Source organism: Tachyglossus aculeatus, chromosome 10 (genome assembly GCF_015852505.1).
Source record: "Tachyglossus aculeatus isolate mTacAcu1 chromosome 10, mTacAcu1.pri, whole genome shotgun sequence".
Lineage (NCBI taxonomy): Eukaryota > Metazoa > Chordata > Mammalia > Monotremata > Tachyglossidae > Tachyglossus > Tachyglossus aculeatus.
In genome coordinates, this window is record NC_052075.1 from 570,327 (window position 1) to 584,518 (window position 14,192).

General features: G+C 60.4%; 1 protein-coding gene across 1 annotated transcript in view; it reads right to left on the reverse strand.

The window, feature by feature from the left end:
- Window positions 1–2,893: 2,893 nt before the first annotated feature.
- The window catches only part of USP24 (ubiquitin specific peptidase 24), a 52,881-nt gene continuing 41,582 nt past the window's right edge, over window positions 2,894–14,192 (reverse strand). The window contains exons 49-68 of the mRNA XM_038752085.1: window positions 13,002–13,222; window positions 12,642–12,766; window positions 11,191–11,332; window positions 10,895–11,045; window positions 10,515–10,610; window positions 10,018–10,121; window positions 9,334–9,447; window positions 8,251–8,347; window positions 7,996–8,112; window positions 7,578–7,670; window positions 7,317–7,419; window positions 6,954–7,102; window positions 6,635–6,748; window positions 6,204–6,269; window positions 5,206–5,272; window positions 5,017–5,095; window positions 4,242–4,317; window positions 3,882–3,968; window positions 3,655–3,768; window positions 2,894–3,332 (exon numbers count right to left, since the gene is read on the reverse strand). Of these exons, the coding sequence (XP_038608013.1) occupies window positions 3,270–3,332; window positions 3,655–3,768; window positions 3,882–3,968; window positions 4,242–4,317; window positions 5,017–5,095; window positions 5,206–5,272; window positions 6,204–6,269; window positions 6,635–6,748; window positions 6,954–7,102; window positions 7,317–7,419; window positions 7,578–7,670; window positions 7,996–8,112; window positions 8,251–8,347; window positions 9,334–9,447; window positions 10,018–10,121; window positions 10,515–10,610; window positions 10,895–11,045; window positions 11,191–11,332; window positions 12,642–12,766; window positions 13,002–13,222 (2,178 nt within the window). The 3' untranslated portion in view covers window positions 2,894–3,269. The remainder of the gene's footprint in view (window positions 3,333–3,654; window positions 3,769–3,881; window positions 3,969–4,241; window positions 4,318–5,016; window positions 5,096–5,205; window positions 5,273–6,203; window positions 6,270–6,634; window positions 6,749–6,953; window positions 7,103–7,316; window positions 7,420–7,577; window positions 7,671–7,995; window positions 8,113–8,250; window positions 8,348–9,333; window positions 9,448–10,017; window positions 10,122–10,514; window positions 10,611–10,894; window positions 11,046–11,190; window positions 11,333–12,641; window positions 12,767–13,001; window positions 13,223–14,192) is intronic.

Below are 14,192 nucleotides of genomic sequence, written 5' to 3' on the forward strand. Positions count from 1 at the left end.
CGCTCTTCTGGCCCCACTTTTTTACCGGCGATATTTATTCAGGGGTTTTATATCTGTTTGTACTCACGGAGACGTTTTAAAATAAAATCTTCCATCGGGACCCGCCTGTGCTTGAGTCTTGCCCGACGACCACACCGGACACTCCGCCCGCCCCGCTGTCAGTCTTACTCCATGTGGCCAAAATCAGCATCCTCTCTCTGGCTTTGGCGCAGCCCAATCAATCCATCAATGGAACCGATTGATTGAGCACTTACTGTGTACAGAGCTCTGTATTAAACGCTTAGGAAAGTACACCACCACCGTTGACATTCCCTATCCATGAGGCACTTACAGTCTAGAGGAGACAGACAATACAAGTTATAGATATATATTTTAAGTGCTACTGGCTGAGGTTGGGGTGAGTATCAAGTGCTTAAAAGGCATAGAATAGTGCACAGGTAATGCCGAAGAGGGAGGAAGTGCAGGAAAATGAGGGCTTAATTGGGGAAGGACTCTGGGAGGAAACGGGGCTCGTTATGGGCAGGGAATGTGTCTATGGTTATACTCTCCCAAGCACTTAGTTCCAGTGCTTTGCACAGAGGAAGTGCTCAATAAATATGATTGAATGAATGAATGAATAAGGTTTTGGCAGTGGGGAGAATCATGGTCTGTTGGATGAGAAGGGGTGGAGAGTTCTGGGCCAGAAACAGGACCTGGGCAAGGCGTTGGTGGCGAGATAGACGAGATGGAAGTTAGAGGGAGTAGGTTGGCGTTGGAGGAGTGAGGTGACATAGGGTGGGTTGGGCTGTAGCAGAACAGTGAGGTAAGGTAAGAAGTGGTGATCCGAGTGCTTTAAACCCAAGAATAAGGAGTTTCTGTTTGATGGGGAAGTGGATGGGCAACCACTGGAGGTTCTTGAGGAGTGGGGGAGATGCGAACTGAACATTTTTTTGGAAAAACAACTCAGGTAGCATAGTGAATTAAGAACTGGAGTGGGGAGAGACAGGAGGCAGGGTGGGCAATGACGAAGTAATCAAGGTTGAGACAGAAGTGCTTGGATAGTAGTTTGAATGCTACTGATGGAGCGATTGGCTGAGCAGGGTTGAGGAAGACCAGTGGTGAAGCCACGGCCTACCAGCCTCCCCGGGCGCCCACAAGCGCTTAGTACAGTGCCAAGCGCTTAGTACAGTGCTCTGCACATAGTAAGCACTCAATAAATACAATTGATGATGATGATCCCACCAGAGCCTCTGGGGCCCCCTCCCTGCTGCTGCTGGGAATCCCGATGCCTCATATCCAATGCCCTTGACCCCAGCTCGACCCAAGGAGGAATGGAGAGAAGCCGGGAGCATCCGGCTTCTCTGTCGTTCCCACCGTTCTTTCAGCCTATCCCCCGGGGACCCAAACGGCAAGACAGAAGCCCCTCCCTTCTCCCCATAATGTCTTGCACACCAAGCGGCCGGAAGGGTGGGTGGGTGGGCTGGACATCAGGGCCCACTGAGGCCCGCTGAGGCAGAATGAGCCACGGGGAGCCCCCGTGCCTCTCAGAGCTGGGAAGCCAGGTCCGGGGCTGAGCTGGCGGGCAGCGCCAGGTATAAAAACATCTCCTCGTTCTTCCCCCCGACCGCTGGCAGCAGTACAGACAAGCTTCCCACGACAGATGACTGGCACCATCCTCCACCTCCTCCTGCAGATGCAGGGCGAACGCTCCCTCCTCCCGAGGTCAGGCGTGGCAGTATGGGCCCAGCGGCCAGAAGCAACTCAGAGACCCCGGAGACCAAAGGGACAAGGACTGGGGGTGGGGGAGGCTCTGGCCCAGGGGGCCCAGGCCGAGTCCCGACGTCCCTGTTACAGACGTCGGGGCGCGGGCCCACCATGGACACTCAGCCCTCACAAAGGCCTGGGGGAGAGTTCGGTAAGAAACAAATGATTTTTTTATTCAAAATGAATCTGCAAACATCACATGAAAAACTGCAAGAACATCGGAAACATTTAGAAAACAGGCTGGCGGCTCAGCAGGCTGGGTGAGGGTGCTGTTCTCCGGACAGGAAGGGCCCGGGCCCCGGCCTGCCCTCACCCCGGAGGGGAAGGGAGACAGCTCGGCCTGCACTCGCCCCAGCGGACAGGGCGCGGACACTCTGGTCTACGCTCGCCCCAGCGGACGGGGCACGGACACCCTGGCCTGCACCCACCTCAGGGGGGAAGGCATGGACACCTCAGCTTGCGCTCGCCTCGGCGGACAGAGCGGGGATACTTGAGTGTGGGCCGGAACAGAGAGTGGCCCGGATTCACTTACCGCTGCTCATGCAAAACAGCGGAAGCTGCCCGCCGGCCCGGTCCACCCACCCCGAGTTTCCCGAGGCTGGGAGTGCCCCTGGCTGTGGGAGCCCTGAGCGTGCTCCCGCAGGTTTTGTTCAAGGTGCCCGGGTGTCTGGGTGGGACGGAGTAGTGATGCGAGTAGTGAGTCCAGTGGGGTCGGGGTGAGCGTACAGAGAGGGGCCCAGCACTGGGGAGAGACCCCCCCAGGGACTGGGCAGGGGAGGGGACCAGGGCCTCGGGAGCCAACTCCCCCCATGGCCGCCTCCATCCTGGGGCACAGGAAGAGGCAACGGCAGCAGGCTACCTGCTCATGCTCTCCTCCTGCTCCTCCGCTCTCCCCACGGCCCCTCCTCGCTCACTTTTCCCTCACTTTGTCAACACCCCAGTCCCTAGGGCCCTCCCTCCCCTGCCAACACCCCCCCCCCAAGTGATGGATGTCCCTCGGGCCCCGACAGACGAGAGCCCTGGGGCAGCTCGGAGGCGACGGGCAGGGACCAGGGACCCGGTTAGCTCCCGGGTCTCCGGGGGGCAGCGGGAGACCCCGCGGGCCCGGGGCTGCAGCCCAACTCTGCCTTAAAGTGCCTTCTAGGGCCCCGCCCCGCCCTGCCCCCACCCCCAATGCGGCCTCAGCATCTCTGCCGTATAAAAGCCCTTTGCAGCATCACAGAAAAGTAACAGTTTTACATTCACTCACTTTATGTTCACATAATAAAAGTCTCCGCAGCGGCTCCATCCGCCAAAACCCCTCCAGGGGCGGGAGCGTCACCGGGCGGGCCGGGCACGTCCGCGGGAAGGGCCCGCTCGGTTCTGCCCCGCCCCACCCCGCCGGCCGCCACCCGGCCCTTGGGGGGCGGCCCCGCCCGCCCAGAGACCCTGCCTGGTGCTGACCGGGTGAGGCCGAGGCCACACTTCCCCTGCTGGGGGCCAGGGTGGGGCCGGTCCGCCTGACCCTTGACCGTGAGAAGATCCCGCTACGGGTCAACGTCGTCGAGGTCGCTCCTGGACTCACCGATCATCATGGGAGACTCTGAGCCCTGAGGAGGGGTGGTGGGGAGGAGAGAGGGAAGGGGGATAGGCAGGGAAGGGAAGAGGGAAGAGGAGGGAGGGAGGAAGGAAGGAAAGATTGGGGGGAAGGTGGAGAGGGTGAGCTATGACTGGCAGGGCAGTCAATTTCAAGAAAAAGGGCATATGGACTTGGGGGCAACCGAGCAGATGGGGCAGCAATCTGTCCAGGGGGCCTGGGGTGACGGCCTTACTGATAATGTGGATGGGGAGGGGGCAACGGCAGGGGTGATGACATGGGCCGGCAGGGCAGGGACTGGGGGTTGGGGACGGGGGGAGGGAGGTGCCTCAAACCTGAGGGAGACGCTGCTGCTCCCCGTTCTCGTGGGCCGGGCTGCCCTCGGACCCATTGCTGCTTCCCGATTGCTCCTTCTCATTCAGCAGGGCCGTGGCGTACGCCAGCGTGTCCTGGGCGGGGACAGGGGGCAACGTGAGGTCGTGGGGCAGGGAGGGTTGGGAGGATGGGGCCCGGCCCCGGCCCCTCCCACCCCTGATCCCCAGCCCCGGGGCCCCAGCCTCACCTGGGCAGAGATGGTGCGCTGGAAAGTTTTCCCAGTGGACGTTTCGTTGGACACATTGCTCTGAGGGGCCCAGTAGTGCTCTGACATCTGCAGTGAACGTGGGGTGAGGGCCGAGATCCACCCGCCCTCCTCCGGGGCCCGGAGGAAATGACGCTCCGGGGCCCAGACCCCGCAATCCCAGGAGTCTGGATGCCGCTGTGTCGCCACCCGAACGGCGTGACTCCCACAGAGACGTGGCATGGAATCTCCAGAGGAAACTCTTCCTCCTCCTCGGCGCTCCCTCCGTGGTCTGGTGCTTACTGATGCCCTCCCCGTGCCCCGCATTTCCCAGGCCCAGCAGAACCCCACAAACACACCCACCTTCTTCTGGAGCCACTGGACTGCCCAGCTCCAGTGGTGCGAATTCTCCTTCAGGTAGTCCTTGGCGGCTGGACACCTGCAGGCCCAGTAAGGTCAGCGGGGGGGGTCAGTCACCAGGTTGGGCCGGGGGGTGGAGAGGATCGGGCGCCCCCAGAAATCCCTGCTTTCCCAGGCCTCCATCCCCCACACCAGTCACTCAGGGACCCTGTGGGAGGGACCGGCCGGCACCTTCCCCGCACCAACGGCTCCAGGGCACCGGCTGGACGACCCCCCGCAAGCGTGCTTTCCCTTGGAGGGGCAGGGGTCACTCTCCTCTTGGATATCTTGCCAGTCCTCTAACTCAACCCTCCACCCCGCCCACCTCATCCTACCGAGACCTCTGGCGTCGACACCACCATTCTTCCAGTCCCAGGAGGCCCAACCTCATCATCCCCCCCAAGACGGTCCTGCCCCGCCCATCCCCACATTCAGGAGGTCTCTGCCCCCACCTCCCCTCAACTCCTGGGAGACCATCCTGCTGGGGCCGGATGCGGGGAACTCCAATCTGGGTTCCACGAGGGCCTCCGGGTCTCAGTGCTGTCACACAGTGGACCTCCCTACCTCAGTGGAAGCCCCTGGGGCCAAAAAGTGGGTTCTGTGGATCTGTTGTACCATTTCAGGTACTCAGGGCGATGCCCTGCCCCCCAAGAGGGTGCTTAGCGGGCATCTCAACTCTCTGCCTTGGGTGGCCCGTTGACCGGCAGGCACGGGAAGGTGGGGCTGTGCGGTGACTCACTTTTGCGCCAGAGTGACCAAGAACTTGACACACTGGTAGCAGCGGCTGCTGTCGCCGTGGTTACTGTGGTGCATCAGGGCTGTGGAACGAAAACGGGCCGTTACTGGGGTGGCCATACCTGCCGCGGTGCCTTCCGGGGGACAGAAGCCAGCAGCTCCCGCGAGCCAGCGAGGGCCACGGCAGACTTACCCAGTAATCCGTTCTCAGTCTCAAAGGCAAACTTGATCCGTTCGACCTGGATGGGATCTTGGATGACCTGCATGGGGTGGGGGGCGACATGGAAACAACACATGGCCGTGGGCCCGAAGCAGCAGTCCCCCCCCTCATGGTCACGCAACGCAGCCCATCTGCCGCCACCCTAGCACTCCTCACCTCCACTACCCCCTGAAGCCCCACTGCCTCCTGCCAGCCTTCCCGGACTCTCATTTTCCAGGCCCCTGAGCCATGTCCTCCCTCCAGCAGCTTGGGCCTGTGTGGTGGTGTGCTCTGCCCTCAACACTCACGGCCTCATGGGGACCCTATCTCTGAGCAAAAGAGCACGAGCCTGGGAGACAGTAGAACCTGGGTTCTAATCCTCACCCTGCCACCTGTCTGTTGTGTGACCTGGGGTAAGTCACTAACTTCTCTGTACCTTAGTTACCTCATCTGGAAAATAGGGATTAAGACTGTGAGACCCACATGGGAAAGGGACTGAGTCCAACCTGATTAGCTTGTATCTACCCAGCGCTTAGAACAATTCCTGGCATATAGTATGCGCTTAACAAATACCATTATTATTATTACTACTACTACTACTACTACTAATAATAATAATAAAAAGATGAAGTGTTTTTGTGTTTATACTTGGGGGCAGGGAATAATGTCATGGCACCATTCTGGGTTTCCTAAGTGCCTGGCCCCCCTGTGGGTGCTAAGTAAGAGCTATCACCACTATAATTTATGACCTTGAGTTGGCAGTGACTGCTATGGAACTGGCAGATGTCTGTGCATCCACCCGTCAGGCCCAAGGGAGGGCCACAAGCCCCACCCGCCAGCAGCTCCGGGTCAGATTGGGGTGAGCCCCTGGAGGGCAGGGATAGGGTGCGGTGAGCCCCCCTGTCCGGAAAACAGCTCTCGACAACCCAGCCTGATGCCCTGCGGCAGTCGGCCCTCTGTGTGGTCGGTGGCCGGCCCCCGGCGGCACCCACCAGTATTTCGTGGAGGAGCTGGAAGGTGTTCTGCAGCTCATGGGGTGGCGCCGTTTCCAGCTGGTTCTGAGGTAAGTAACACAAAGAGAAGCAGCAGCAGCGGTCAGCGCCAGGCCCGAGTGGGACGGAAAGACCCATGGCACCATTAGTCACCGGCCTTGGCCCACCCGAAAGGCGTCTGAGAGGATGGGGAAACCTGGGGAACGTGGTCCCGCTGCCTGCAGAGGCAGTGGGGGGGCCAGGGTAGGGGGTGAGGGCTTAGGAGGGAGGGGGGAGCAGGGCAGGGGGTGAGGGTCTGAGGGGAGGGTAGCCGGGGGAGCAGAGCAGAAGGCGGGAGGAAGGAGTGAGTGGGATGGAGCGAAGGAACAGGGACATTCGTAGGTTTCTTTAAGGATCCCGATCGCCCGGCCCCTCAACTCTCGGCCGGCTACCTTGATGCAGTGCAGCACGGTGAGGGAGAAGCGCTGGTTGCAAAAGCAGCAGTACACCACCATGTCGATGAGGGCGGCCAGGGAGCCGGGGAGCTCCCGCAGGGCGAACATCACCTGGAGGGCAGCGGCCACATCTCAGCTCGCCCCGATCCTCCCGCCCCTCCCGGCCCCGACGGTGCCCGGGCCACGTGTGAGTCTGCGTGCGCGTCTGTGTGAGTCCCTGTGTATGTAGGTGGTCGGTACCTCCTGGGGGTGTTGCTGGCCCTGGAAACCCCCGGGAGGAAGACCCAACTCGCTGGAGGGATAGACGGTCAGTTACCTCGAGGAGGTAGGGTTTCCCCCCATTCAAGAACAGCAGGGCTTCCAGCTCTTCGTGGAGAACCAGTAGGGCAGGGCCGGTGCCAGACAGGGACGAGGAAGAGGAGGAGATGGAGGCTGCCGGTGGCCGCGGTCTGAACGTACCTGGCGCTTTGGGAGACAGACAGCACAGGCCGCGCTGACTTCTCTCCGGGGCCCCAGCCCGGCTGGGGACTGGTCAACCCGGATGGTGGTGGGGAACACGAGGATCTCGTGGGACACCATGTCCTGGGAGGAGCCCCTCACAGGGACCACAAGGGAACGGATCCTTGGAGCCGTCGGGCCGAAGCGGCACAGGCGGGGGAGCAGAGCCGGCGACTCTTACCCACGTCCCTCTGGCAGGAGACGTCTGAGTGTAGGACCAGCCGGGCCACGGTGTTATGCAGAAAGCCGAACTCGCGCGCCTGGGCGGGGCTCCATCGGCGGATCTGAGCGGGGTGGGGGAGAACAATGACAAGGTGCCTAGGTTCGGGGGCATCTGTTCCCGGCAGCCACCCCCACACGCCCACCAGACCCGGGCCTCCAAGGTCGACGTCCGAGATACCGCGGGAAGCCCCCAGAGCCTGGTGGTGCTGGTCATCAATACCTGGCTGCTCTGCCGATTGGGCCCCAGGAGGAAGCTGACCATGTGGCGGACGGCAGAGTGCCTCAGGAGAAGGTCGCTGGCTCGGGGCCCCTGCTGCAAAAGGATGTGCACTGAGTCCTGCTTGCTAGGAGCTGAGCCCAGTGTGTGTGACGGGCGAGGTTTGGGGTAGCCATGCGGGGACCGGACTGGCCCGGGGTCACTCGACGGGCCAGGGGCGGAACCGTGACACCAACGCAGGCCTCCGGACACCCAGTCACGGGCTCTCAAGGGACCTCGGGGGACGAGTCGGGACACCCCCGGACCCTTGGCCCCAGGTGCTTTCCCCACGGCCTGCAGCAACCTGAGGTTGTCCCTCAGGTCCGTGGCCCCCGGTGAGTGGCACAATGTCCCAGCGCACAGGAGGAGGAGGAGGGCTCACCTTCTGGACAAAGGTGTTGAACAGGCAGAAGTACTGCGCACAGTTCCTGCAGTTCTCGGGCACATCCTTCTCCAGCAGGGCCAACAGCATGTCCAGCAGCTGGGGGAGGCTCCGCAGCTGTACCCAGACAGACAGGCATCCCCGGGGGCGTCAGGACAGGGCGCGGTCCCCAGGCCGTCATCCGGGAGCTCGTGCCCCCCTGCCACCGGCTTGCAGGTGTGCCCCGGTGCCCCTGGGGTGGGGGAAGGTCCTCACCTTATCCTGATGGTACAAGGCACTGTCGAGCGTTTTCTCCAGGATGGTTGCCACGGCAACACGCACCTCCCGCACGCTGCACTCCAGCAAAAAGACCCTGTGCCACAGCAGAGAACCCCGTGACCCCCAGGCCAGCCTGAGGACTGGGGCCGCCCACTCCCTGATTGGCCCGAGAGCCCCACAATTCCATCTCGCCAACGACCAGCTCCAGAAGAGTCTGCCCCATTCCCCTTCCCGCTGGGCCCAAAGTCTGACCTGCTGGAGCCTGGTCAGACACGGGCGCCCCGCAGCCCACCCAGAGCCAGCTCCCCAGGCTGGGTGGACTCCATTCTGTGCCCGACTGGCTGCAGGGGGAGCGGTAGGACTGAGCCCTTGGTGTCTCACAGACCACCAATGCAGTGCCCATCCCGTGCCCCTCCATCAACAACAAAGATCGGAGTGGGCCCAAGAGGCCTCCTCACCACTCCTGCTCTTCCCAGCGTCCACCTGGTCCAGGCAGCCTGCACCTCCGCATGCCCCTAGTGACTGGGCCAATGTGGCTCAGGGTCGCTCATGCCTCTGGCTACAGAGGTTGCCAGCTCCTAATTTTTATACCGCCCCGCCTCCCCCTACCTGCCCCTGCCTGCCAGTAACAGGGGTCTCGCTCAGGGGCGGCGGCCCAGCTTGGGCCCCAACCAAGGAAGGCTCTCTGGGACGACTCCCTATGGCTTGGGCCAGAAGGAAGCCCCTCCTTCCCGCAGTTCTGGATGATGGCTGCTTGAGGTGGGGCCTGAGGAAATGGGTCCTGATCCCAGCAGCAAGAGGGATTTGAGGGTGTCATGAAGGAGAACGTCCAGGCCGTGAGGGTACAGCTGGGCTGGGAAGCACAAGGCCGGGGGTACCTCCTGTCTCCAGTGGTCCCACTGGGACGATTTATTAAACATGCACCTTCCCACAGCTGGAGGCTAGCCTAAATGACACAGGGTCAGCCGCGACAGTGTGTCCGTGTGGCCAAGATGAGGCCGTGGGCCCAGAAGGAAGCAGAAAGTGGGGCGTCCTAATCAGGTAACTGGGGGGGGGCAGGTCCGACGGCCGGGCACTCACTTGATCAGTTCACGACCTTCAGGGCCAATCAGGTAGTCCAGCAGCCACTGGCAGGCGTCCAGGCTTTTGGAGAGCAGCGCCTCAATGGTGGCGATCCACTCCTCTGTGTCCACCCTGTTTGCGGGGGGGGGGGGGGTGGCGGGTGAGGGAGGCCGCATCAGTGACCCGGCTCTCTCTGCTCCTCAGGAGGCCAGGACCTCCCAACCCGGTCCGGCTTGGCTCCCTGGGAGCTGGGGAGAGGGTGAGTGGGTGGGGAGGGACAGTCAAGCAGCTCGCCCAGCCTCAACCCTGTGCTCCTGGACTCTCCCCAGTACTCAGCACAGCACTCTGCACACCATAGACGGTCAGATACTTGAGGGCAGGAATAGTGTCTACTAACTCTATAGTCCTCTCCCCAGTGCTCAGCACAGCGATCTGCCCGCAGTAGGCAGAAAGCTTCTCGAGGGCTGGGATTACTTTCTATTAATTCTACCTTCCTCCTCGCAGGTCAGTACAGCACTCTGTTCCCAGTAGGCTGTAGGTTCCTGGCAGTCAGGCACTAACTCTACTGGACTCCCCCGGGTATTCGGCGCAGGGCCCTGCCCCCGGGAGTAGCAGGTTGGACGGCAGGCTCACAGGGGGCAGGGATCGTGCCTCTCTCACTCCCCACCACTTCTCCCTTCGAACAGAACAGCCCACCGTCACCTGAGTTTCTTCTTGGTGCGGAGGTAGGTCTGGAAGAGGAACTGGATGGCCAGCTGCAGGCTCGCCTTGGCCATGCAGGGGTAGGAAGGGTGCTTCAGTTTGGTCTGTGCCAGAGAGATAGATGGACAGAGGAAGACAGCAGAGAAGGTGACCTTGGCAGGCGATGGACTGCGCCACGTGAGGCCTGATACCGGGCTGCTCCTTTCAGGATCTGTGCCTCCATGGACCCCGAGTCATTTATTCCATCTTCCCTCAGGTGTTGTTCATTGCCCGCCCCACCCCAAGCTTAGCTCGTGAGCCATATCTACCCTTCATCTTGATTTGCCTTTCCCAGGGTAGACCACAGTGCTTTGCCCTGAGTAGCAGCTAACTAAGTGCTGTGAGGGCCGCGGCTACCGCCACCACAGCGTGGTCAGATCTGCAGGGAACTTCTCGCGAGGCTTCGGGCCGTGGCTCGACTACCGGTCCCGACCGCCCGCCTCTGCCCCCGGACTTACGGCGTTGAGGGACGCCAGGGCCAGGACGAAGCTGAAGTAGTCGCTGCTATAGACCCCTCGGTTCTTCATGAACTTGAGGTTTTCATCCCTCACCATCTGGAGATGGGGTCGGAGAGGGGGCGAGCCCAGGTCAGCGAGCGGGGCCTGAGGTAGGCTGGCCGGCTCCCCAATCAGCCCACAGAGCTCTAGACCGACGACTGCGAACCTGCCGGCTTTCTATTTTTTTTTTTGGTAAGCGCTTACTACAGTGCTCTGCACACATTAAGTGCTCAATGAATACGACTGAATGAATGTCGGCTCCCGCCTTGCCACCACCCATGGCCATGACTCTTCTGCTAGGATGCGGGAGGGGAAGGTCTTGGCTGCAGCCCGCCCTTGACCTGGTATATCCGGACGGGCATCTTCTCCACAAACAGCCCCTTCTTCTCTCCCTTCCGGACCAGCTTGGTGAGGATGGACAAGCGGTCGCTGCTGGGCCTGTGGGGTCGCGGGGAGGACTGCGGGGAAATTTCGGGCGAAGATGGAGCCGAGCTACAGGAGGAAACACCGAGAGTACGGTCAGCTCACCATCCTCTAAGCCCTTTTCTGCTCCATGTCCGCAGAGGGGAGGTGAGGAGGGGAGGGGATGCGAGGAGGGCAGCGGCAATGTGGAGTCAGGGCTGGGGGCGGGACTCACAGCGTCAGGTCCTCGGCCTCCTGCCGCACGACGCTGACGCGGCTCTTCTTGGGCAGGACTGGGGAGCCAGGGTCGGGTGCCCTCTGGTAGAACAGCATGTAGGCGTTCCAGTAGCGGCGACGCAGGTCGGGGTACGGGTTCGCTGGGGGACACAGATGCAGCCCAAGGCCCCGGTCAACCCCGCGGCCCTCCCGCGGGAGGGCCGGTCCAGACGTCCGGTCCTGGCCGGCCCTTAGCTTGGCACTGGCTCGTATCGACGTGGGCAGCCAATTCTGACGGAAGTCAAACTCCTGGGCCAGATTCCGCCAGGAGTCCCAGCTTTTTTTCTTTTTTAATGGTATTCATTAAGCGCTTACTAAGTGTCAAACACTGTTCTAAGTACTCGGGTAGGTACAAGTTAATTAGGTCGGACACAATTCCTGTCTCACTTGGGGCGTACAGTCTAGATAGTAGGGAGAACAAGTATCCCCATTTTACAGTTAAGGAAACTGAGGCACAGAGAAGTGAAGTGGCTTGTCCACGGTCCAACAGCAAACAATCGGCAGAACTGGGATTAGAATGCAGGTCCTTCAGGCTCCCATGCCTGTGTTCTCTCCACTAGGACAGGTTGCTTCTCCTGGCCCTGGCCCCGGACTCTTGGCCTCACCCCACCACTAGGCCGCTGGGGGACTGTGGGCAAGTTTTATACCTTCTCTGGGCCTCTGTTTCCTCATCTGAAAAAAGAGGATTCAATACCCGTTTTCTCTCCCCTTTGTCCTGCAAGCCCGGCGTGGGACAGGGACGGCATCTGATCTGATGATCCTGGATTTCCTTCCTCCAGTGCTTAGCATTCATTCATTCAATCGTATTTATTGAGCGCTTACTGTGTGCAGAGCACTGTACTAAGCGCTTGGGAAGTACACAGAAAGCATTTGAGGAATACCATCCCCATGACTATTATGATCATCATTAGCAGCCCTGGCTTACTGGGGGGCAGGGGGGTGGTGGATGGTTCGGTTGATAGAGGGAAGAAGAAGTGGAAGGGAAGGAAAGGAGGTGGGGAAGAGCATGCCTGGAGCTGAACAGAGGCGGAAGGGAGCAGCTGCTCCCACTGGCTGGGAGCCAGTGGTGGTGCTGGCTGAAGGGAATCCCTGAACTAAAGGGGAGGGAGAACTGGAGGGATTGAATTCCCATTTTTCTTCCTCCCCACCACCTGCACGGAACAAGGGACTCCGCACGGACCCGCAGAACTCAGACTGCCGAGGAAAGATCCCGGCTGTGGACTGGGGCTGTGGCAGGTGCTGCCCGCGCCATGGGCAAGGGGGACAAAGGGGACAGAGATGGAGAGCAGGGGGGCAGAGGAAAACTTGGGGACTACGGTGACATAAGGGGGAAGAGAGAGGGTATGGAGGGCAGAGGGGGAGGTGGGGTCACAGGGGGTCACAGAGGGGGTGGGCACGGGGTGCACTCACACTGATCGAACACCTTTGGCCGATACTCTCCCCCAAAGCACTCGAACTCCAGGGTCTCGTCACTGAAGTCGAACTCTTCGACCACGGTGTCGTTGAACTTGTACCACTTGCCCTTTCCGCAGCCCCTGGTGCCAGGAGCGAGGCCCAGACCGGAGGTCAGTCCCGAGGGATGGAGCTCCCTTGGGCCTCTCCCCGTCCGGTCACGGGGCTGAAGCGGCAGAGGCTGGGGCCAATCGGGCTCTGCTGTGACTCTGGCCACAACCCAGGGTCACTTGGTCAAGGGGGCAAAGGATAACAGGGGTGGTGGGGCAGGTCCGGGGAGGGAGAGGAGAAGGGGATTGGCCTGGGCCCGTTCTTTACCTCCGGTCCTTGATGAAGGAGTAGTAGTGACCGGCGTGGGCCTGTCCGCTGTGCACGACCACCCCAACGAGTTCATAGTTCTCTGTGGGTCCCCCTTTCTTCCGGGGTGATCCCCCACCCCCGGGGTCTGCTGCCCGCCCACCACTGCTGCCTTCCAGGGATGAATCCTGGCGTGCCATGCCCGAAACCGTGTAGGGCTCCATGTTCAGCACACGGGGGAACTGTCCGGGAGCAGGGAGCGACGGAGAGAGAAAGAGAGATGGCGGGAAAGAGAGAGAGGGAGATAATTAACAAGACCTCAGCGTCCAGCCTGACACACCAGGCCGCCGGAGACCGCTGACAGCAATAGGAGGGGAAGGCAATGATGACCAGCACAGACAAGGAATCTTTCAACCGACCAACCCATCAATCAATGACCAATACTGGCCACCTACTAGTTGCAGACCACTGTAGTGAGCACTTGGGAGAGGACAACAGAGTTAGCAGACACCATCCTTGCCCTCAAGGAGCTTCCTGTCTACTGCTTGCAGAACGCTGTATTGAGCACTTGGGAGAGGACAACAGAGATGGTTGACAGGATCCCTGCCCGTAAGGAGCTTCCAGGCTAGTGCCAGTGTGTGTGTGTGTGTGTGTGTGTGTGTGTGTGTGTGTGTGTGTGTGTGTGTGTGTGTGTGTGTGTGTGTGTGTGTGTGTGTGTGTGTGTGTGTGTGTGTGTGTGTGTGTGTGTGTGTGTGTGTGTGTGTGTGTGTGTGTGTGTGTGTGTGTGTGTGTGTGTGTGTGTGTGTGTGTGTGTGTGTGTGTGTGTGTGTGTGTGTGTGTGTGTGTGGCAAAGTGATGTGAGGGGAGCTATGGATTCTCAAAGCTGCCTGGGCAGTGCAGGCCTGCCGTGCTGGGGGAAGAAGAACGGGAATTCAATCCCTCCTCTTCTCCCTCCCCTTTAGAGTAGAAGCCCCATGTGGGACAGAGAACGGGTCACATCTGATGATCTTATCTCTGTACCCCAGCGCTTAGCACAGTCCCTGGCACATATTAAGCACTTAACAAACGCCCAATGACTATTGCTTTTGTCAACTGTCAGTGGGCAGTGGTGATGAGCTTAGAACAGTGCTTTGCACATTGTAAGCACTTAATAAACGCCATTATTGTTATTATTATTATTAGACAGGGGGAGGCGGGAAGGGAGAAGGGAGG